The sequence below is a fragment of the Perna viridis genome, chromosome 5 (genome assembly GCF_037379345.1).
Source record: "Perna viridis isolate PV_CMFRI_1.1 ecotype Kerala chromosome 5, ASM3737934v1, whole genome shotgun sequence".
Taxonomy (NCBI): domain Eukaryota; kingdom Metazoa; phylum Mollusca; class Bivalvia; order Mytilida; family Mytilidae; genus Perna; species Perna viridis.
In genome coordinates, this window is record NC_142449.1 from 3,017,247 (window position 1) to 3,042,751 (window position 25,505).

Below are 25,505 nucleotides of genomic sequence, written 5' to 3' on the forward strand. Positions count from 1 at the left end.
TGTATACTTTAGAGTGCCTTTAACTTGTTTTGTTCACAAATTAAATCTTCAAGTTTTCTTAATTTGTTTATTTACAATGTCTAATTGATTATCCTTTTTATCAAATAGAATTGCTTCATAGATCATTGTTATTTTCAACATAAATTAGAAATTTTGTGACCAGGGGATTGATAATCTTGTTGTGATATTTTGGCAGAAGAATTCTGATAGCGAGATTACAGAATTTATATAACATGTTAATTATCTAATTTTTTACTTCATAAATAACTGATATCTATATCAAACTGTAGTTATTTGTGAAATTTGTTTAATTTTAATGTGAAAAAAAGTTCATTTTAAACCATAGGCATTCAAATATCAATAAAACAGAAACTATTGGTAGATTGATGTTAGTATTTTTTTACCTTGCCTGATTACTATTACTATTTACATTGAATGATTTTGAAAATTTCATTGTTTAGTAACAAGTAGTACTCTGATAATTAAAAAAAGATGCATCACTTGGTTGAATTGAACAATTTTATATATCTGTCCCATTATAGCTATTGATTATTATGGTTGGGAAAATGACATAAAATTTTCAATAACAGGATTTAGTAATTCACTGATCAAACAAAACAGAAATGAAGGCATATTATAAAAATAGGTACCTTTGATGTTGGTTTTACTCTCGGAAAAGTTTAAATAGGCCAGTTTAATCATTTTAATCAATTTCCTTTTCATAATTTTTATACCTATATCAAAGCTGTTTTTTGATGAGGTTCCAAATTTAAAGTTCATTCTTACATTTTGCATTACCTCATGTCACAAAATCCCCTAATGAAAAAAATTGTCTGAACTTTTACATAGATTACCCTAATATTTTGGAAGTTGAGTTTCTTGGGAAAAAAAGATTTCATGGACAATAGACAATTTTATTTGCACAAACACATTCACAGTAAATGGTTATGGCATGAACAAAAACAGAACAATGTAATATACATTACATATAAACTAAATTTATGACCATGGTGCGACAGTGGTGTAAATGAAATGAAACAATCATAGTCAGCATGACCCTGTAATTGGATACTCAGTCCAGAAAAGTTGTCACATCAATAATTTCTGAGAAAATTAATCTGATTACAGCTGTAATGTACTATCACTTGGTCCAAGTTTAATAGAAATCTGACAAAAAATGAATGCACTATCCACGTGATAAGCATGAATCAACGATTTTAATCCCAGTCTTCCTGAATTTACACCTGCAACTTAATTCAGTGTCAGAGAGGAGCCAACTTGTGTAAGCTCGTAAAAAATATTACACATGCAAAATTTACCTTGCTCTTCTTGGTTTTTAATTTTGCTCCCTCACCTCACTTCCTAAATCATGCCCTGTGTTGTGATAACCCTGAAAGATGGCAGTTTTAGATAGTATTTACATGTGTCTTGTTTTGTAGGAACTACCGGACTGTATCTGAAGTTACTAATTGTGGTTGGTGCTTTAGGAACTTCAGCACACATAATATTTCATATCACATTAGCAGCTCTTGCTGAACCGTATGGAACTGGATTTGAAAACTGTAAGTAATAAGTGCAATTGAAGTCACATATTGTGAAAAAAGGAAAACATTTTGTACTTTACCCCCACAAATACATTTTGGGGAATATATAGGAATCACCCATCTGTCCTCCTGTCCATCCATTTGTCCAAATTTCTTGTAATTTCAACTCCTCCTAAACGACTCCAGGGATTTTTATAAAATTTTATAGGAACATTGGGCATCATATTGAGATGTGCATGAAGGAATATTGTTACCATCGGAGCACTCAAAAGGGTGATAACTGAAAGATTTACATGCTTAAACCTTGTAAACATACTCCTCCTGAATTCAAGTGATTTTGATGATAAATGTTGGAGGACTCCAAAGGTGATGATCTGACTTACGGGTTTTACACATTTATACATTGTAAGCGCAACTCCTCCTCAACCTCTCAAAAGGTTTAGATGAAAATTTACAATATAGGAAGGTTGGGCATCATATGTAAATGTGCATGAAGGATTATATACTGTCCGAGAACTCGTAAGGGAGATAATTGAACTTAAGGGTTATACATTGAACTCTGGGTTCTCAGTCTTTTATTCTTTGCCCCATAAGCTTCTGTAGTAAACCTTAAATTTTTATGATTAAAAAACAATTAAGCAAGAAGTTTCAATCTAATTTTTGACCATGTTTTTCCATTAAGGATATGTCAAAAATCATTTTTAGGTGTATTAAAATAATGAAAATAATAATCATTTGCAAAAAAAAACGAAAATGGGAAAAGGCAAAAAGAAAGCGCACTATATTTTTTAGCCTCCATTTTTTTATGTACCTCCAGAAATATGCCATACAATATTGATACCTCTAGTTGAAACAGGGGGTATACATACTTTAAAGCTGCTGTGGCAGTGCTTTGTGGATACTTTAATACTTTAAAGCAGCTATTACAGTACTATGTGGATACTTTACATTACTATAAACTGCTGTGACAGTATTATGTGGATACTTTACATACTTAAAAGCAGACATGACAGTACTATGTGGATACTTTCGCTATAACCTTGGTTCCCTTGATTACTCTTACATACATTAAAGCTGCTGTGACAGTACTATGTGGATACTTGACATACTTTAAAGCTGCTGTGACAGTACTATGTGGATACTTGACATACATTAAAGCTGCTGCGACAGTACTATGTGGATACTTGACATACTTTAAAGCTGCTGCGACCGTACTATGTGGATACTTGACATACTTTAAAGCTGCTGCGACAGTACTATGTGGATACTTGACATACTTTAAAGCTGCTGTGCCAGTACTATGTGGATACTTTACATACTTTAAAGCTGCTGTGATGATTCTATATGATCTTCAAATCTTATTACAATTTTTTTCACATTAAAATTATATGTTTTATTTTTAGGTTCATCTAATGATAATATAAGTAGACAGATTGCTGTAGAAAGGTAACTTTATAATCATAGTTAATTGTACCGATGTCTACATTATTGTGACATAGCCTGCTTTTATTAATGGTAATTACAGCTTCTTAAGCTTAGTGTTGCTCATAATCAGTTTACAGAATATTTAGTAGGAATATGTTTTAGTTATACATGTATAGGGCTTTGTTTAATGTGTTAAAGTTACAAACATAAAGTAATGTGTATCTTTATTATAAAATTGTGAATAGTACCGGTATAATAAATTGGTGGATTTATTAGATGATAGCAGTGCACATCTGTAGAGTTGTTATATTTTCTATGTATATTATAAAGTAGATCAAACCTGCAATTATCACTAAGTTCTATAAAGTGCTTCAGGCAAAGCTGTATGATCTGCCTACACAGTTATCTAACATATAAATACTTAAACAGGTACTTTGTCAGGCATGACAGTATAATCAAGTTCCACTGTGTACAACCTTGAAATAATTTATGACAGTATTCATAATTGAAATCTATTATGGCTAAATTGGAGGTTTGATTTTTACAATTTTTGCTTCATGTGAATTAAGTGCCTCCTGTAGATTTGAAAACCATATTTTAGTGGAGAAAGAAATCTGCACTAAGACTAAGCATATTGCTATACTGCATTCCTTAATGCTTTTGTGTCATAGTGTTTACAAGCATGAAATATTTGGCAATAGGTATTAGTTGCATAATAGTTACGGGTGTTGTATGGTTTCTATGTTGTGGAGTATTTGTATGAAATTAACTCGACTGGTTTTATACATTTACATGCCAGTATCTACCAGTATGTAAAATGTTATTATATCACTATCATGTTTCTTGCACCTAATGAAAAAAGCTGGGTAATCGATGTAAAAAAGGCAGGTTAAGTCTGGTAAAAAAAGGCAGGGTAATCCTGGTAAAAAAGAACACTCCAGTGGGCAAGTCAATTTTGAAGGCATACCGTGCAAGCATTAACATCTATTTTTTGAAAATCGATAGAAAAGGGCAGGGCACCTGCATCATCCTAAAACCATCTATTGGGAGCACTGAAAAATACATAAATACTAATTTTCATTTATTTCTTCACCTACAGACTTTGTATCATTTGGTTTCTTTATGTCATCCATAGTTATAAGCTTTGTACTATGATGTTATTTTATTAATTGGTGGATTCATTGCCTCACAGGCATGCTTCCCTGACCCAGCTCTCTAAACAGTTCATTTTGCACTATACGACCTTGCAAGTAGGCTGTTGAAAGGTCATTGAACTACAGTAACTGATGGTTACCTTCAATGCTGTTATAAATACACATTTATTGACTTTGAATGTGGTTCCTATTGCAATGTATCAATCTTAGGCTGACAAAATGGTTATATCAATGAGCTGTTGGCAAGGTCATTATTTAACCATTTTGGTAGAAAGGGGATAATAGTTCTTCAAGATTTCATCAAAACCAGTACAAGGTATAGAGTTTAATACTTGATTACATATCACTGTAAAATAATGTTTTAAAACTTGAGACAAGAAACCTGTAAAATAAAATGGTATAAGTATGTTAATAACATTTTGGGTGGTTACATTTTTATTATTTAATGATATACCAATACACAGAAACTAATTTTGTTAGTTGTGATAAACTGCTTTACCAGATTGTTAAACCAGTTTTTCTCAGCTAATGAAATGAATGGAAATTTTAATAGAAATGACACACAATAGTATGATCAAATATTCTATGTAATTTTATGCAATTTGAAAAATAGTACCTTGTATTGTAAATTTTTGAATAATCGTTACGTGCAATTATTGTGGACAACTAATATCATTACTATAAAATATAAATTTATGAGCACTGAATTGTAAAAAAGACAACTAAGAAGTATATTAACCATACAAATCAAGTAACTTTACAGCCATTAAACAAATATAAGTACCGTTTGTGACCAAGTGAAAAGCAAGAATTGTGAGTATGAATGGAGGAAAGAATTAAACGTCATTTATGATAATTCTGTCCTCTGTTCTAATGACAGTGTCAAATAGAAGCAACTAATCTTTAACAATTGTCAAATGTTTTTTAATTTGAATTAATATACAAAAATACTATTTTTTGTTCATTTCAACCATATGGCAATACATATTCCTTTAGTTAAAGTCTATTGTATACTTTCAGACTAGATGGCGTCCCGATTGTAAATATCCTACGACTTGTTGTCCCTGATGTGGCGGTACTTATCACAGCAGTTTTAACATTTGTAATCTGTTACATCCTGCTCAAAACGCCTGATGGTCAAAATTCTGAGTTACCCTCCACCGTTTCCAAGACTCGTCGCAGAAGGACTGAAGCATTTTTACAATTTTTTGGAGAGTTTTTATTGGTACTATTCTTGGCAGCTAGTGGTATTATAGTGCCTTCAATATTAGGAGCTTTCTACTTTCTGTCATTCTTGTATATATCAACATGGTGGGGATTTTATAATTCACTTGGACACAAGTTTGCTCTGTTTAGATTTGTGGTACTGGTCTGGAGTGGACTTCACCTGTGTATTCTACATTTATATCAATTCTCATTCCTCCAGGAATTAATAGATCCTAAGTCATTAGTAGCTAGGTAAGAATCTCTGTATAATAACAATGGTTGAATTACGTAATTGATCAATTAAAATTTGAAAAAGGAAAATAACTGCACAGTTAATCTACGAACTAGAAAATCTAATCTGCAAAATATTTTACCCAAAACTAACAAAATTTTCAAATAATGAATAAGGCCTTATAATCTTATGGTTATATTTAGTATTGATGTTTGAAGTTTATTATAGATAACAAATTCATGTTTTTCAGGGTTTTAGGTTTGACAGGTATTATCAAAACAGATTGTAGTAAAACTTGGTATGTTGATTTCCATGATGAGAGTGAGTGGCCATGGTTTGTCAACCCTGGTGTCCTTCTAATATTGTATTATACTGTTGCTGTAGAATGTCGACATTGGTTGCATCGTAAGGTAGTGTATACTGCACTTGCTTGTTTGTTCATTATATTCCATTAAATGTGTTTTTGCTGAAAATCTCCCCATTTTTACTGTTTTATGCATCATGTGCACACTTTTCTTGTGAAATGTTTGAACAATTTTGGGTTTTATACTTTTTCAAATGATTTTTTGTTTGTTAAGTTTTGAGTGATCATTTCATAGTATTTAACTAAAGTGTTAGTGTCTTCCCAGTGGTTGAGCAGGTTTTTGTAATATACAAGAAAAGGGATACATGTATCTATTTTTTATGACAACACAGCTGCCTTTATAGTTTGTATGATGAGAAGATCTTTTATTATATGTACATTGGAAGGCACTACACTTTATACAGTTTGGCTTCATGTTTGTTGTGCTTTTGCATCTTGACAGGAACTAATCATTTTAGAGGAACCAACAGGAAGATCTCGAAAAAAGCCGAAGAAGTCCTCTGAAAGACAGGTAGCCCTACAGGATCTTAGCCAGAGAGAGGTTCGGTGGAATTTCATCAGAATTTATTCATATTTGCTTTGGTTTTATTAAGGCGCATGTATTTGTTGTATACTGTTCAATTTGTTTTAGTTTCTTGATTTTGTTGCATTTTTTTTGGTTGTAATTTTGGACATTCTTGTCAGCTTTCTGAGCATCTGTTTGTGAAAGGAATTAGTGGAGACTTTTTTGTAAGGCCCAGTTCACAGATTCCATGTCATTTGGTACATAGCTTTTGTATACACTAAAATGAGCCATGTGAATGCATGCTTTTCTTTACAAGTATTAATGTTGTTTTATGATACCCTTTATCAGTAGTCTAGTGCAGCTGTTATCCATGTTATAAGACTTACTAATCCTTGTTTATTATAGATAACTTGTAACTCTCCACAGATCTCCAAATCAGTAAGATTTTAACAAAATCATCAATTGCATGTTGCAGTTTTAAGCTTGGTCAAGGTAATTTTTATAATAGGACAGATTGTCATCAAATTAACAGAATCTCTGATTTGTAAATATTGACTTTGAAAAATGAAATTAGGTCAGTTTTTTAGGCTTATATATTTCATTTAGTTGTGTAATAAATTAGTTCTTTTTTATACAAGTAAGGTTCTTTTTCATTCCATGTAGCAGTGTTTCAATTAAGGCAAAGATTTGCATCAAAATCAAGAAAGTTTTAAAATTCAGATAGAGTGAATTAAATAGGAAGTTCCACTGTACTTCTATCTATTCTAATATTAATCTGACATTTGCTGTAATTCATACTACAATTCTGACTGGATGTTAATATTCTAATGAATGAGACACAAGTTATCTAACATACAGGTACACATACATACAAACAGAGAGGGTTACTATAATAAACTGTGCTGGTATGAACCACTTATAATAATTAACACACAATCATATACTAACATATATTCATTAATATGTCGTATCAGTAACAATGGGACTATGAAAGTATATCTGGTTAAAACATACCTATTTTTGGTGTATTCTTTCTTGGTCTTTTATTACGATATTCTGATTTTAATCAATTGTAATTGGAGCAGGAGATTAAGCTTTCTATAAAACTTGATTTAATTCAACAGCCTGTAGCCTATTTCTTTAGCCTATGATAGGCTGTCAGTTTGTTAATTTTGTTATAACTATATATTATATAACTTCTTAGTGAGGAGTTAGTGTTAAAATGCTCATTATAGACAACAACAAACAAAAAACATCACCAAAATACAAATACTTATGACTGAAGACGCACGCATAGATATACTTTGATGGTAATATGTGTAGAATGTGTGTTTTACTAATATAACACAATGCTTGTTTTGTCACTTGATTTTGCTTTGCTATTTGTAAAATAAACACAGTTATGCTGTCATGATTAACACAATATAAGATGTAATGTTTATGCAGTTGGTATTGACATGCTCCTTTTTACAATACAATAAAGAATTGTAATGCATAATGTAGACATTTATGATTAATTAGGTTTAGATGTAGTTTGGCAAAGGTAGAGGAAAAAAACAAAGTACAGAATGATTAGCCTGTGATATTTACTATTTGTGAGAACAATATCACATTAAAAAATATGCTTTATTTTGATAAATGTTGCTCTTGTTAAATAATGATACATTTACCTATAAGCATAGACATGTAGTGCTTTAAAAACCAAGAATCAGTATGTTAAACTCATTTATTAAATAGTTCAAATAGTTACTTTCAGATAAAACTGCTGTACTAAGTAACTTGATGGATGAAACATATTTTATCTTTAAACTAAATAATGGTCCCTGAAGTAAGGCAAAACTTAACAGCTTATGAAAATTTTGCCTCCTTATTTTGTAGCAACTAATATGATAACTTGACTCCTCATTATGTTTTAGTGACTGGTTCAAAACCTTGACCCCTACACATCCTTATGATGTAGTAACAGGTGAAAAACCTTGACCCCCTACACATCCTTATGATATAGTGACTGGCTCAAAACCTTGACCCCTACACATCCTTATAATGAAGTGACTGGCTCAAAACATTGACCCCTACACATCATTATGACGTAATGACTGATTCAAAATCTTGACCCCTATACATCCTCATGATGTAGTGACTAGTTCAAAACCTTGACCCTACACATCCTTATGATGTAGTGACTAGTTCAAAACCTTAACCTCTACACATCCTTATGATGTAGTGACTGGTTCAAAGCCTTGACCCTACGCATCCTTATGATGTAGTGACTAGTTAAAAACCTTGACCCCTACACATCTTTATGATATAACTGGTTAAAAAACTGAACTTCTACACCTCATGTTGTAAAGACTGTGACAACAACTGAACCCATACTTGTCTGCATATTTTAGCGATTGGTAGATAATGAGAACCCATCATACAGTACCTTTGACAAGGAAGGATCGCCAGCCATGTCTGCTGCCTTTGATTCTGATGAAGAGGAGGGGCAGGATGGAATACCGGAAAAGGCAAAGAAAAGAAGGGAATCTCGACATTCAGATGTTAAACGGCCATACATGGTGTCTATTTTTGTGTATGCAATGAAGCAGAGTTATGTCTTGGCATTAATTGCTATGATGGTAATATTGATTTTTCATATGGTGAACTTCATGATAAACCATAGAGGTATAAAGTCTCTATTTTATTTTTCATCCATCAACCTCTGAGATTTCTGTTACTAGTGTATGTTTTAAGCTCAAGATGAATATAATGATCAGAGAAACTTACAGTAATACAAAAGTCACACATACTACACAAAGATGGCTCTTTTAGTCAGACTAAGTAGTAAGTGTGAATGCCATAGGAAAGAAATTAGGATTTTAGATTATGTCTGAGTAAAAAAAAAACATGAGTGTGATATTAGTACCTTGTATTTACAGGCTTGGAGTATAACATATCACAGTTGGCTGACATTTGTGATGCTCCTTGGTGCATGTATCATATGGATGATTCCTAAGTCTCGAGAGCTCTGCCTCTGTCTATCACCACTGCTGGTGGTTTATGGAGAGTGTCTCTTGATTATCCAGTATGTGTTTGGTATGAACCTTAAGAGTGAGCTCCCTACCATGGTGAATGGTGTCAAGTTGGATGAGGTTGGACTCAAAACTTTTCCATATCCCTGTCTGCCATTGGCAGTCCAGGTATTATATTGTACAGACTGTAGTGTTGATTAATTTTAGTTCAAATTGATAAATTTAAACGCAATAATATAGTACTCTAAACTATAAGTCTTTAATAAATCACCTTGTCCATCCTTCAAACTTCACTTCTTTTAATAATTTGAAATTTGGTTTGTGGCTTAACTTTCATGACTTGCTTATTTAAAAGAACAGTTCCACTTTACCCTTTATTGGAATTTTTTATACTTTAAGTTATGATGTGTCAGTCATGTTATGAAGTACAGATAAAATAAAAAAGTCATTGTCCCCATATAATCATAACTGATGACTTACTGATAATTTTGCTATTACAGATACTGTTTACAGCTATGTTTTGGTTAACACTGAGGCAGTTCATGAGAGAGAAGAAAGAAAGAAAATATCAAAGTGGTCTCCCCTTAGAGGAAGTAACAGCTGAGCATGAAGCACAATCTCCATCAGGAGGGTCATTCTTCAGTATGTATTAAAGGGTTTTTATTTGTTCTGATTTTCCTAAATGGATGAGGTCTGATAACTCTATTCTATTTATCTGTGTATATGTATCAGTGTTGTTACTTCAGCAGCATGTATTGTTAATATATTCCTCTTCAATCATTCTGTCTCAATAATCCAAAAGGCTAATGTTACTTAAGTTCATTATTAAAAAAAAAAAGAAAACAATTGGAGCTTGTTTAAGTATACTCATGGCTGCTATTTTTTATTTAAGCCTTCCAACATGTATTTAAATTTTCTGTTGAAGCATCCATTCTTAATATTATTTTTTTTTAAAATGAAACATGGTTGTGTTCTTTTTCTAAATAAGTTTGCTTTGATGATAATGCCATGTCTTTTGTGTTTCCCACCAACTTGACCATCCAGATCCAGGTAACTAGGTTGTCTTGTGATGCATTCAGAATGTATTTTAGTAGATCGATGTATTTGGAACTGATCGGCATGATTAGTAATTGCATTTATGCCCAAAATAACGAGCTAAATGAGCTCAAGCTTATGCCATTGCAGCTTGTAACAGTTTGCATAATGTTTAAAGTCACCTATTACAATAGCTTGTACATCAAATGTTCAGTTTAACTTCATTTTTTCACTGGAAAAACCTTCTATTGTAGAAATTTTAAAAAACAGCAAATTAAAGATTTTTGCCAAATAATAATAACTTGTTTAATGATTTAAATCTGATCAATCAAGTAGTTTAAGTCATTTATATTATGGTACACGAAATGAGAACAATATTGATATAGTCCGAATGTCCAAATTTTGTTTTTGAAGATTTTGTGATTAACTCACATTGTCATAAAGTGGAAAGAACATATAATGTTATTATGACTTCTAACCATACTTATAACTATTAAAGATAATATTGTACATATACGCAAACTAACAGCTGGATGGATAAGGTTACGAAACATGGATTATAAACGTGAGACTAACAAGTTATCTCCCTTGGTGACCAAAGGTGCTTGCTACTGGTCTTTAAATATTCAAATGAGAATGCATGTTTTTTACATATTTTTTGTTATACACATTTAAAAAATAAACTAGGGACAAAAAGGAGAGTATTCATGAATACTGTTATAATTTCCTGTTTCAAAAATACTTTCATAATTTCATTTTGCAGCAGCAATTGTAGAAACTATTTATATAATATGACTGCAGTTTCTTTTCTTATAGGGTTTTTAAATGAAATAAACAAAATTTATACATAGAAGGAAATGTAATTTGTGCAAGTTTCAATTCTTTTTCTGATGAAAAAGTTTGAATAGTGCATTGTCAAGTTCTGTCACAGATTAAATAAGGCATTGCTTGAATAAGGTGACGGTGTAGTGAGACTAATCTATTAGCATTAGTGTTTGGAGGTCTTGGGAAACTTTAAAGGTATAAGGTCTATAATCTACATGTACTCCATCAATGTAAAACACTTATTAAAGCATGAAAGGTCAATGTAATTGTTTTTTATTCAAGTAGCACCATCACATTTTATACTGAATGTGATTTATTTTTTATTTTTTTCTAAGTTTCATTTAAAACATTAATATGGGAAATAAAGAAGTAATAGATATATATATTCTTTAGTTCTGACAATATTTATAATATATATATTCCTTTTTAATTTTAGTATGTATTTTTATTCCTGATTAATTTCCTAATTGTTGTAAACCATAATAAACATTGTCCCTTAAATGTATTCCATGTATTCCAAAAGACTGTGTCATATTTCTAGATAGTTTGAAACTATTAGCTGTGTTTTTGTATGTCAGTTTTAATATTGGGGTGGTTTAATGGTATGGAGCTGTCATCATCATCAGTATAGTTTTCAATAGACACTTGATTCCCATGTAATGACTTTGATCTTCATAAATTTTTTTTATCAAGATTCCAAGGTCAGAGGTTATGACCTTAACCATGAAGAAATATGGGACCAAAAGCAAGCATCTTTTAAAACTTAACTTCACAAATTAAGTATTAATATTTCTATAAAATTGGACCACATAGTTTATGAAAACAAGGTCAGACTGGAATGATTTTCGGGGTTATGACATGAACTGTTTAGTTTGTTTGTTTGTTGGGGTTTAACATCCGAGCAGCAATATTTCAGCTATATTCAGATGATGAACTGTTTAGGAAGTAGAGGCTAAAAAGGACCAAAAACAAACATTTTCACAGTTTCCAGGTAAAAAGTGTTAATCCATATGGAACTGCCCTGTAGGGTTCCATTCAACAAAAAATGTTTTGATTTTATTTAAGACTAATGGCCTTAACCATTTAGAAAAGGGGTTGGATAAAAGCATTTTCTTGAATTAATATCAAATGCACATTCCTTTACATCTCATTGCAAGTTCTTCGACCACATTCATTCTGTTCGGCAACTTATGCTGTGTTAAACAATTAATCACAATCCAAGTTTAGAGTTACATCAAAGATTTTATAAATAATTACTCATACTGTTCATAGACTGAATCCTGCAGTCATATCAAGCTGAAGTCTGTGCAGCATTTTATTTTTGGTTTGCAAATAATATCATTTTCCTTTAGCTTCATCTGCTAATGGTCATCAAAACAATTCCACCACATGGGGAGCCATGGAACTTACATAAATTCAGTACTCATCTAGGTAACTTTAACAGTAAACCAATTTTAGTTTAGAGACACATTTCTGCCTTATTTGGTGCCATTAATGAAAGTTCAGTGTATACAGGGCTAAAGAAATAATTAATGATAGCCATAGAATTATATCCATTTTACCATGGGCAATCTTTATATGTATATTGGGCTTTTATCTTGATTGAAAATTCTTAGTACAAAATATAAATAAAAGAAATAATTTCTAAAGTTTTTATAGTTGACAAAGTATCAATGATGCCAGTGCTACTTGTACTATATTTTATAGTTGACAAAGTATCAATGATACCAGTGCTACTTGTACTATATTTTATAGTTGATAACAACAATGATACCAGTGCTACTTGTACTATATCTTATAGTTGACATAGTACAGTGATACTTCTCCAAACTGGACCCTCAGAAAACCGGACTTCCCTCCAAACCGGCCGTTTTCAAAAGTCCCGGCCGATATACATTAAAACTTGTGTGTTTTGTCCTCAATAGACCGGCCACCCCCTAAAACCGTACATCAGCCGGTTTTTCACAGTTTTAATTACATATTTAAAATAAAAACAACCTCTCAATTTCGGCCGTCCGGTTATTGTTCACCTGTAATAGATGTGTCAACAAAAGAGTAAATGATTACGTAATATTACATAATTAATTCATTCACTGACCAGTTTGCATTTCATCAGTGGACAGATGATAATTGAAGGAGACAATAGTTTTAACAACAAATTTAATTCAGACATTACTTTTTGTCACTGGTTGGCTGTTAAATTGGTGTGTACACACGTCAGGCACCCAGGGTCATTTAATAGTACAATCTTTACCATCTTTTAACTGTCAATTAATGTGACCTGTACCCAAGCCAAAACATCATAGGGGCGAAATTATTACACTTTGTTTATAAGTAATTTACGTAAACAATACAAATAATTAATTACATCAATAGCCCTTTGATCTTTAATACACATTCTTTCAAAACTGTGAACATTATTTTGTCTGCAGTACCGTTTGTAAAATCAAATCATTTACAAATGATGCAAGCTTTGAAATGTAATAAAAGGCCCAAAGTTTTGAATTGGCATTAAACATGTCTCGACCAACAAACTGACAAGGTGTAGGGCTATAGAACGCATTAATGGAAACAGCTCTTAGAATGCATTGCTATTTTTCACAAAACTGGCCACCCCTATAAACCGGCCATTTTTTCTAGTCCCAGTGGTGGCCAGTTTGGAGAAGTTCCACTGTATCAATGATACCAGTGCTACTTGTGCTAAAAAATTCTTAGTACAAAATTTAGATAAAAGAAATAATTTCTGAAGTTTGTACTTGCTTACAGAAAATAACCAAAATCTAAGTTTTTATTCTGATTTTAAAAAATGGCATCATAAGCAGAAATGTAATAAAAATTAATTATTTTAAAATATAAATTGGGATTTGTCAACACCTAATCATCTTTTGGAATACACACTAGTGGTTCTATGTATATTAATCTGCATGTTACCTACAGGTTTCCCTTCAAGGATGGATTCTGTTGATGGCTATGACAGTAGTACTATGAAAACTATAGGTAGGAGTTAACTTTGTGATAATCCCTTTTAGTATTGTTTACATGTCAGTTTTATTACAGACAATTTAATTTGATTCTTTGATCATTGATGGAGATTGTCCCTGTTGTTATTATAATTGCTATTGATGTGAATAAGTTTGAGTATGATTTGAGAGTAAGTATATCTGTGCCTTGATTCTTCTATTAATATTTTGCAGGTTGATAAACTGCTTAGCTTGATTATCCTACTAAATAAGCTTGGGTTTGAGCCTTTTTAACAACATTCATTTTCTGTTTCTTTACTTTCATGATCTTATTATAACCAAATGTAGACATGGGTTGTGTGATCCATTGTGTGCTGTTTTTGCTCATTTGATTGTAATGAATCTAAATTTTGATTTTTGTTTTAGTTGAATTTTATTTATTGTCATTATTAGATTTTGTCTCTTGTACTACACTTGTACAACACTTGTACAACACTTGTAAAATGAAGCATTCTTTAGATATAAGTAATACCAACTTTAAATCCTTTGGACATATAACCTGTCTTAAGCAATAAAATACTAGTTATTGTTATAAGATAATAGAACAAATCCTTTAGATATAAGGGCATTAAAAGGAAACAGCACTTCCTTTCAAAGGGGAAGATTAAGTAGATTCTCAAAGACTGACTCATCCATATCAGAGTTCTCACTTTAAAATTAATAACACACAAAAGCAAAATTAAAATAATATCAAACAAATTACTTTTTTTTCAACATCAAAACGAAACCTATATTTATACTGTTGAACCTGATGTGAATAATATTACTTTATTTTTAGGTCGTTACATATGGACGGTGTTATCAAAGTACTGGATCTTTGTATGTGCTGTGATGTTACTACTGATCTCTATACAAGAGGTTGTCCTCTACAGAATCATCTACATGATCCTCTTCCTCTTCTTTGTACTCAGTTTCCAGGTAAACAATCACTTGTATTCTGATAAAGTATCACATGTACTCAGTTTCAAGGTGAAGAATCTGTAGTACTCTGGTGATACATCACATACTTAGTTTCCAGGTAAACAATCCCTAGTACTCAGATAAAGTGTCACTTGTACTCAGTTTCCAGGTAAACAATCCCTAGTGCTCAGATAAAGTATCACTTGTACACTTGTACTCTGTTTCCAGGTAAACAAATCCCAAGTACTCGGTTTCTATGCTAACATGTAATATATAACTTGTTAGCTCACCTTGCCCAAATGTCCATGTAAGCTCTTGCCATCACTTGTCATGTTTGTCATCGACTACTGTAAACTTTTATTTAAACATGATCTTCTCTGAAACTACTTGACAGGTTTTAATGGAAGTTGGCATGAATGGGATTCTGCACTAAAGTTGTGTTTGAATTTTTGATCTATTAAAAAGCATGACCTTTTACACCTTTATTTTATTTATAGAACATTAGGGTAAAAGCAACTTATTTCAAGGTATATTTCAAAAACTATGTTAAATAGAGAAGATGTAATCAGAAAAATAATATATTAAATTGGTTTGTTTTTATCTACAATAAGACCTGTGTAATTCCTGTTTTGTATGTTGTATTGTACAGCTAAGTTACAGATTTTGGAGGTTGACAATGTTTTTATTCTGGTGGGTGGTGATCATATACTCCATGGCTGTTCTGATCATCCTGTATACCTACCAGTTTAGTGACTTCCCAGACTACTGGAGAAATGGTACTCATCTTGATGATAAAGTGTACGTACTTCTGTGTAGATTATCTTAATTTTAAATTCTTAAATTTGGTGTTGAATTAAATAAGTCCATTGGCCATGGATGTCCCAGCTTTGTGAAATATGATTTTGATCAGTTTGCCTTCTTCCTTAAGCCATGAACATCAGAGAAATAAATGGACTTAAAGTGATTAGATGAATCAATAACTAATGCAATCTCTATATCACACATCATTTAAAAAAAGGATGAAAGTTACCTCTTATTTTACATGAAAAACCATTTAATTTTCACATTAGTTCATTCAGATACGATATTTATTGCTATATCAATTTAGAGGCAGTAGAGTTATTTCTTTAAGTTACAGTAAGATTGTATTATTTTACCTTGTAGGTTAGCAGACATTGGTTTAGAACAGTTTAACACAGCTACCCTGTTTGTCAAACTACTGACACCAACCAGCTTTCTTATTGTAATCATTATACAAGTCCATTATTTCCATCGGCCTTTCTTGGCCCTGAGTGACATAAACAGATACAAGTAAGTCCTTGTGTACAACAATTACTCATTTTATTGTATGTTATTATGAAACAAGGGTCTGGAAATTTTGACAGTCCATACTGGTCATTTTATCAAACTTCAGATGACATTTGTGTCAGTCTTTCTCAGAATAAACTTTTTTATGTACATGTAGTTGTTTTATGATAAATATTGAGAAAATGATGGACTTGTCAATCTTTTTCTCAGTAAATCAAGTAATAAACGTATGAAAGTTGTCCAAGTCACTTCAATTTAATTTGTATACGTAATGGGGCTGCACGTGTACCGTAAATTCAATTATGCAATCAACTAATCCGTTACAGGTAAATCAAAGTCACAAGTGGCTGCACATCAGCTAAAATTGACCCGCACCAGTAAATTAATTTCCAATAAACAATTAGAAGACAGGTAGACAGAATGTTCATACATGAATAAAACCATACAGACTGTAATTTATAAGGGTTGACAATTTATTTATGTCTGGTATTGGAAAATGGTCGTCAGTCATTTGCAAAATTTGTCGGTCAATGACCAGCATTTTTTACCATTTCTGGACCCTTGTTATGAAACATTCAAATATTGTAAAAGTTATGTCTTTTATATATGTGTTAGGATTTTGGTGGCTAAGTTAATCGCCTATTGTAATTCCAGATATAGGTAAACTCAAAAATTTTACTTTCTAAGGTACACTTGCATTAGCATATATTTATAACATCCTTCACGCTTAAAAATGCAATGTTATCTTTTACCATTAAATGAATTGTTGACAATTACAGAGGATCAACTGATACAGAACAAACTGATGCAAAACAAGAAAATCCAGTCATTTCTGAGACTGATGGAGGAACAACAACAGATACAGAATCTCATACTAAAACTAAAACTAAACGTATGTATTGCCAGACAGGAAGAGAGTAGAGAGAGTTATCATATGAAGAGGGGTTAGAATTGATGGCCAAGTAGTGAAAACTTTTAATAGTAATGAATCTCTATTTCACTTTTAAGTTGGAAAGTTTAACATCGTAAATACATTGATGTTAAAATGATAAATGCCCCTAACACAACTGTCCTTGTAATTTAAAGTTCTTGACAGAACTGAAAACAACTCAGAATGACATGATAACACTTAAACCATACGTAAGGTTTGCTTTGCAGGAAAGGGGCAATATTCATGATATGATACAGGCTACAATAAATACAGTGTCCCATGCAAACACTTCAACTACATTTTAAACCTTGCATGTTAAAGGAAGGATCAGAGGTGGATTGTTATGTTTGATGACTACAGATACATAATCAACATTACTTAAAAGACTGATTTAAATTGCTCAGTTAGAATTTTGAATAACCAGAAAGACTCCTTTTGGTTTCTAGGTGAGTAGGTCAAAGTTCAAGGTTACTGTAACTAACTAAAGATGTTTGAAAGGTGGGAACTTTATTGTTCCTTCTGATTGAGGATCTGTTTCAGGTTTGAGGAAGAAGTTAACTGATCTATTTAACAGACTATGGGTGAAGTGTAGTCTGTGGTGGAAAGACTTGTCAGCTCTGTTCTGGAGGCTGCTAGAAATACATATCTTCAAGATTGTTGTCCTAGTCATTATCATGGTCACTGTGTATGAGGTAAAGAAGAATCCAGTTTCTTATTTGTGTTCAATAAATAACTTTGCTTTGATAAAATGTAAAAACACTACATGAATAGAGAACATCTTATTTTGACAAAATTGATTTATTGTACTTCATCTTAAGATGTATTATGACCAGAGTTGTCTTTCTTAGATACAAATATTCCCCTTTTGAGAAAAAGGTTTATCAAAAACTTCAAACATTTTTCATAAGGGCATGCTACAAAGCAAAAGTTTTATTATCACCTAAGACAAAACACAGAATGATCGGTTTTAACCACAGCTATGTTAATATGTAGGTTTAGATTAATGCTGAAAATAATGCTATCAAATGTGTACAAGATCAACCAAATGCTGTTAACCCTTGAAATCAAGTTTTAGTTAGAGAAATAATGATATGATAATAAATTCTGAAGTATTTGTTTATCGTTTAGGGAAATGAAAAGAATGCAAATTACTTTTGTTAAAAATAACTTTGTAACCTCCAGTAAGAAGAGCAAACATTTTTGAAAGTGAAAATGGATATGTTTTTTTCTTTCTTTGCCCCAGGTATCTGCATTCAGTGCTGTGTATGTGTTCCTCATTGCCATATTCTTACCTATAAATGGAGCCTGGTCATGTATGGCTTTGATTTGTCAGTTCTGGACAGCTATTGTTCTGCTAGCTAAGACAATTTACCAGTTACATATTGTAGAGAAGGATTACTGGATAACAAACTGTACAGTAAGTAACTGTTCATTATAGTATAGATAGCAGTGATTTACCGAATGTTCCCAGTGTAATTTTTTTTTCAATAATTCACACTGAAATAAATTAGGTAATTTCACTCTCGCACTTTCTCCCGCCAAAACGTCACAACACGAATATCAATCTGCTGTTCACAAAATTTTAAATTAATGTTGAAAATAATAATGAATAGTGCAGGAAATCTAAATAATAAATAGGATAATTAACTGGAAAGAGTGAATAACCAAAATATTATCACTCTTGCCAAGAACGCATTAAGATTTAACTCATGCGCAGAACAAGTTCCGCACACTCGTTATATCTAGGCATTCTTTGGCACTCGTGGTCATATTTTGGTTATTCACTCTTTCCAGTTAATTATTTATTAATTCAAGTGAATAGGAAGAAGAAAAAAAAAGAACCAAGACTTAACATCAATTAGCCTTCACGTACTCTCATAATAATACTTACTCCTAAAATTATTGTTTAGTTTGTCTATGTTTCATTGTACCATTTTCTGAGTTTTTAAACTGTAAAGGTAGGTTGGACCTGAGAAACTCTTAATCTTGTAAAACTTGTTAGAAATGCCTTTAGTGTATATGTTCAATGTATACATTATTTTAGCAGTCTCTTTAGTGTATACAGAATTTTAGAATCAAGGATGAAACTGTGTAACTTTGCATTTATTTTATTTTTGCAAACAGATGAATGTTACTAATGGTACGGATGGTTTCCCCACAGTCCCTATAATTCCTATTGTCAATACATCAGTAAATGGAACTCCACACAATTCTGGAAATGCTGCCTTACCTAAATTCATCAATCCATTTGAAAATGGAACCATCAACAATGCATTGTGGGTAGGATTGGACAAAACATCAAATCTCTCTTACTATCTTAAGGTAGGTATTTAATTTTAGATTTTTGTCTATTTTAGATTTTTGTCAATTTTAAAGTTGCCATGTATAAGTATGCATAGAATTCATGATTGTAAAGTATTATACATTGCTGTAAAGTATTATACATTGTTGTAAAGTATTATACATTGTTTTTGTATTTTTTAATGGTTTATTAGCATTACCTTTGTAAACATACCATTTACAAATCCTTAAAATGCATTTTCAAATTATTATTTAAAGACAGAATGATAGAAGAGTCATATAAAATGCACCGGTAATGATTTTATTTTTCTTATTCCAGAACTACATTGGTATAATGTTAGTGTTAGTCCTGTACAAATTGATAATCTGTCACCAGAGACAACACTACAAGAGGCCAAGTGAGAAAGAAAGAGAACCCCCAGCAGGATGTATTTTCTTTGATATAAATAGAGAAGCTGCTGATCGAGGCTTACTTACATGTATCAAATATTTTGCTAACTACTTCTTCTACAAGTTTGGACTTCAGGTAATTATTTGTATTAGTTTTTATGAGAAACTAACATTACCAGTATGGAAACTTGCTCTTAATGACATGAAAGTATTTGATGTTGTTCTAAGTTTGCAAACCTTTGTAGGTCGGAATCCATATCTTGTTCTCTTTGTTGAACTACTTATAAAGTCCTCTTGATTTTTCTTAACGCCAAGCACTATTTAAGTATCAGTCTATATACATCTAGAATTCAGACACTGCCATGAACAATGTTTTTTTTTTCTATTTGCAGATGATGTATTTTTTTTTCTGTTTATCTAGTCCTTTCTACATATAGATCTGTATTTTGGTGAAAGCCATACATCTCCCTCTTAATTCAACCAAATCAAGAACAATTACTCTTGCCGAGTGCCAGTTTCTCTGACTTTAGTTAGTTTTTAGATATGTTACATTATAGTATATGTGACTGTATGAATTTTGTCTAATTTCAGATTTATTACACTATAGATGCTGTGACTGGTTAATTTCTATTTTTAGATATGCTATATTATGGTTGCTGTAACTATCTGTGTGAGAGTGGATGTCTACAGTGTGGTCTATGTTGTTATATTAGGTCTACTTCTTGTTCTAAGTAGGAGGGCAAATGCTATCATCTGGCCACTCATCACAATAATTCTGGCAGTTCTCTTACCTATCCAATACCTGTTATGTCTGGGGCTACCCACAGGGTTATGTTTAGGTGAGTGAGATTTGATGCCAAAGTCCAGTATCTTCATACAACAATTGGTTATTCTTGATGTAGTGTCTCCAATATGCCTTTAAATTTCTTGATACAGTAAGAAATTTTAAAATCTAAGTGTTATATCTGTTTTTACATGTTGCAAGTGATAAAACTGACTTGACTTGTATTCTTTGCTTTCATTACAGAGTACCCTTGGACACATATAGAGATCTTTGAAAGGAACTTAGAGAAGTGGCTGTATTTACCAGACTATTTCTTCCCACCTAATGCTGTCAAACTTGTTGGTAAGTTTAACATTAATTAGTCATTTAGTATTAAAGTAAGAAAATAATCTTTACTGTTGATGTTTTTCCTACAAAGGTGAGTATTCTATCATATTTCAGCTGATCCAGCTACTGTTTGACTTACAGTGGCAGGTATTAGGCAAGGTTCTTTTTATATTTCAGCTGAACTGATCCAGCTGCTACTGTTTTGCCTACAGTGGCAAAAATTCATGAAAACTTTTTTTTATATTTCAGCTGACCTGATCCAGCTACTATTGTTTTGCCTACAGAGGCAAAAATTCATGTAAACTTTTTTTATATTTCAGCTGACCTGATCCAGCTACTGTTATTTTGCCTACAGTGGCAAGTATTCAGACAAGAATCAAGTCAAGGCAGTGACCATCCAGGTGGTTCCAACAAAGATATCTTGCCTGGTGTGGAGGCTAATGTTCCTATCAAAGTTCCTGATTTCACTGGACATGCCAAGTTAGTATAATTGTGCTTACCTACACATTGACGTACTATTAATTCAGACGTCACTGCTCAAATTTATTATGATCTAAATTTTGGGGTTTTAAGAAAAAATAGAGCATCAGTCATATTAAAAATTCATTAGTATAGTTACGTATATACTCAAGTACAAGTCAATCTGCCTGTAAGTTGGACCCCCCTTTTCAGTCCAAAATTTCTGGATCCTAGCCTTGACCTGCTTATAAGTTGGACTCATTACTGACAGCTGCATCACTAACATTCCTTAAATACAATGAGTAAAACTGTTTGTTTTGATAACTTCAATAAATGATGAAATAAATAATTACAAGCCAGAGTTGTTTTTGTAGTGTTAAGTAATTATGTATCAGTCTTTATAAAAAATCAGACATGAGGTGATTCATGTGTGTCAAAAAACTACCGAACTCAGTTTTATTTCTTGTTCAGAAACTGCTGTAGATCACATAACCAGTCTTAGTTTTTCATTTGAGGGTGCGCTTTTGTGATAAAATTCATAAAGATTGTACATGAAATTAGATCCATAGGTTTTTCTACACCAGAATCTTTTTATAATGGGCAGTGTCTGAATATGTATGGATTGGTACTTAAATTCTTGACACGCTATGTGGATTATTATGAAATGGCCATTTATTCATTCATTTTAATTTTGATACAACTAACAACCCAAATTAAAATCATAAATATAGTGAACAACAGAGAATAAAACAGAAAGTTTATGATACTTTAACAACTCATTTTTGAAATGTTTCAGTAAGTTAAGAGGTTTCACCTTGAAGAAAAAAAATGCATAAAAATAATTGTCATTACTGACTGAAATATTGATTACTTTTGTCACGAATTATGGTACGTTATTGGGTCATGTTTCTATCACACCTTTGTGTCTTTGACTATATGAGTGTACACAAGTGAAAAACAATACACAAAATGGATGTGTGGGAAATAGGAATAAAATCATAAATGACCTCCAGTATTTTTGCAAAATAAAGACTAAACTGTAAACTTAATTTAGCTGTAAAAGGTAGAAGATCTAGACAGTCTTTCTAAAACTGACGTTTTACAATTTAACATTGGGGAAACTGGCTTCTGTCTGGCTGGTTAATATTGGTGTCACACTCATGTCAGTTATCAAGCTTTTGACATTTTCAAGCTGAAAATTTTATTTCATAAGGTAAATCTTGTCTATAAGTTGAAACTCCTCTCAGCAGTTAAAAATTTAGTCCCAAAAATTTGACTTATAGGCGAGTATATACTTTTGGCAATATTTAGCTAGCCAAATACAATAATAAAAAAATCACAAGAAATTTGGAAATAAAAGTGATTTTTTGTTTATTTTTTATTCATTTAATTAAAAAGTCAGAACATTAAAATGTAGACTTGACATGGTTTATATATTCATAACACAACTCACTACTGTAATAAGAAAGTATTATTCAAAAATGCTTTTATTGATAGTCTTACCATGAAATATTATGTTTTATTTACAGGTCCTACCTTGATGTTTTAAAGTATGGTATCTTTACCTATATGTTCTGGGTGACTTTATTTATAATGTTTATAACTGGAGCTACCAGAATCAACCTGTTCAGTATGGGATATGTTATTTCAGTGTTTGTCTTTATGTGGTATGGACAAGAGTTTCTTCTCATCCCTCTTCGAACTATTAGGAGAAGGTGAGAAATTGAAAGATCATTGCTTATCAAACTGTTTATATTTGTCCTATATAGTGGAATAAGCTCATTTTCTTGCCATGACACACCAAAATCTTTTAAATTGGTAGTCACTTATTCTTCACCAAGCATGCAGCTTTTATGAGTGAGAACTGGTTGGTTCTATCAGATTAATGTATCCATGTGAGATGACATGCTTTTCTACAGGCTGTTAATTCTGTGAGCTTGCACACAAAAATCCAGCTCGGTGTTCAAAGCATGGTGATCAAGTTATGCTCATTAATTTTCTGTATGTTCCTATTGTCAAATCAGCGGCAAAAATTAAAATGCTTACAGAACAAGTATTCATGGAACTGTGAATACAAGTACTTGCTCAATATTTTTATTTAATGAGAAAGAGAAAATTGCAAATTCCTGTTTACCAATCTTTGTTTAGAGTTACCTTTAACTTTTGTTTATTCCAGATGGAATTTCCTGATAGGTTACTGTTACTTTGTCTTGTTTATGAAGGCTATACTCCAGCTCTTGGGCTGTGTGTTTATAGATAAACTGTTTGAGGATTACTGCTGGTTAATACAACTGTTAGGACTGACTTGTCTTAATCCTTCACATGTATTCAACAGTGGTAAGTTCATGGTTCTTATGACATTGTAGTTTTACATAGAATCCTGTCCTACAGCAACTATAAAGCTACCTTTATACTGAGTACAATTCTAGAATGATCAGTTTAAATAAGAAAAGTTATCTACAAGAAGTGAAAGTGTGGGAAATTTACTAAAAATACTAAATTAAATTCTACTAATTAAGAAATGTAATTGATATTTAATGTTGCTTTGTTGTTCCAGTAGATGTTGTGTTGTTTCTTCCCAGTAGATGTTGCTTTGTTGTTCCTTCCCAGTAGATGTTGTTGTGTTGTTCCTTCCCAGTAGATGTTGCTTTGTTGTTCCTGTTGTTGTGTGATGACAGTTTTATTACTTGCTCACCTTATGTTCAGTGCTCGTCTTGATGGAAAGATAATCATTGGTCTTTTGAAAAAAAAAAGGGCGTACAGACATATATTTTATGCTTAGGGAACTCTTATTTACTTTATTTTAGCCCCTTGTATTTTTATTTTGCTTTTAACAATTTCTATCCTTCTTTAGTTCACTCGATGTTGTTTATGTGATGTTTTTTGTTTTGTTTACCTTAGAGTCAGCTAGTAAGTATACATAATTATTTCTGTTACATTATTCTTGTCTAACCATGATCTTTTGTTTACCCTCTGTTGATTACTAACAAGAATCGAGTTCAGATTATCTAGGTTTGTATGGATAATAACACCAGGACTCCTTCCTGATACTACAGAACTGAAGTAGATGGTAGGAGTTGTATCATGTGCCAGTCTCTGGTGGTGATATTTCTAAAATAATTTTGCGGAACGTTTTGTGGGAAAAAGAAATGGGAGGAAATCTTGCAACTCTAGAATTATTGATATCTTTGTCATCCTAAATCTATACTTTAAAACATGGTATTATAAAATTATTATTTTTGATTTTTTTCTTTGGGGATGGTGAATGCATTTTGCAATAAAATGTTCTGCAAAATATTGAATGCTATTGATCCTATGTCTGTTTTATTATGGATATGTACTGAAGAACATTGTAAAGAGCTTATGAGTTCATGAAGTCGTTTACTGTCAGAATAGATGCTTATTTACATGAACTGGCCTAGCTGTACAATACTAGAGAAAGTTTTTAAGTCGGAGAACAGACTTTTGGGATTTTATAACATCAAAACATCCCCATTTTCAGACTTAATTTTTCTCAAGCTTCTTGCTAATTAACACCATTTAAGCTTTATTTCAATTAATTGTAGGGTGCTTTATCAGATGTCTAACACAGAGATATTAACTTCAAGAAAAGAAATGAAAGATTATTTTCTCTCTGTTTTATCCCATTATTGGTAGTAGAGTTTTTGTCAAATGTCAAAATGTGTGTTTAGATTTATAGATATGGTAATGTGAGGTTAGTTTCAATGAATAAGATAGGTTGGTTCTGATTTCATGTATTATAGATTACTATTTTATCAAT

The 25,505-nt window shown here is 31.8% G+C and overlaps 1 protein-coding gene across 9 annotated transcripts in view; it reads left to right on the forward strand.

Annotated features, from left to right (window-relative positions):
* Nucleotides 1-25,505, forward strand: part of LOC148615616 (piezo-type mechanosensitive ion channel component 2-like) — a 54,624-nt gene that overhangs the window by 6,857 nt on the left and 22,262 nt on the right. For 3 of the 9 annotated variants that reach the window (XM_088582004.1, XM_088582007.1, XM_088582005.1), the window contains exons 4-26: nucleotides 1,440-1,562; nucleotides 2,948-2,990; nucleotides 5,144-5,581; nucleotides 5,812-5,971; nucleotides 6,368-6,466; nucleotides 8,824-9,051; nucleotides 9,352-9,612; nucleotides 9,945-10,086; nucleotides 11,009-11,080; nucleotides 14,242-14,301; nucleotides 15,103-15,242; nucleotides 15,874-16,022; nucleotides 16,389-16,535; nucleotides 17,312-17,424; nucleotides 18,004-18,155; nucleotides 18,707-18,880; nucleotides 19,588-19,785; nucleotides 20,084-20,290; nucleotides 20,792-20,993; nucleotides 21,182-21,280; nucleotides 21,586-21,745; nucleotides 23,254-23,439; nucleotides 23,901-24,061. In XM_088582004.1, coding sequence (XP_088438130.1) covers nucleotides 1,440-1,562; nucleotides 2,948-2,990; nucleotides 5,144-5,581; nucleotides 5,812-5,971; nucleotides 6,368-6,466; nucleotides 8,824-9,051; nucleotides 9,352-9,612; nucleotides 9,945-10,086; nucleotides 11,009-11,080; nucleotides 14,242-14,301; nucleotides 15,103-15,242; nucleotides 15,874-16,022; nucleotides 16,389-16,535; nucleotides 17,312-17,424; nucleotides 18,004-18,155; nucleotides 18,707-18,880; nucleotides 19,588-19,785; nucleotides 20,084-20,290; nucleotides 20,792-20,993; nucleotides 21,182-21,280; nucleotides 21,586-21,745; nucleotides 23,254-23,439; nucleotides 23,901-24,061 — 3,714 coding nt within the window. The remainder of the gene's footprint in view (nucleotides 1-1,439; nucleotides 1,563-2,947; nucleotides 2,991-5,143; nucleotides 5,582-5,811; nucleotides 5,972-6,367; nucleotides 6,467-8,823; nucleotides 9,052-9,351; nucleotides 9,613-9,944; nucleotides 10,087-11,008; nucleotides 11,081-14,241; nucleotides 14,302-15,102; nucleotides 15,243-15,873; nucleotides 16,023-16,388; nucleotides 16,536-17,311; nucleotides 17,425-18,003; nucleotides 18,156-18,706; nucleotides 18,881-19,587; nucleotides 19,786-20,083; nucleotides 20,291-20,791; nucleotides 20,994-21,181; nucleotides 21,281-21,585; nucleotides 21,746-23,253; nucleotides 23,440-23,900; nucleotides 24,062-25,505) is intronic. The other 6 variants (XM_088582010.1, XM_088582011.1, XM_088582008.1 and 3 more) reach the window with 5 other exon arrangements.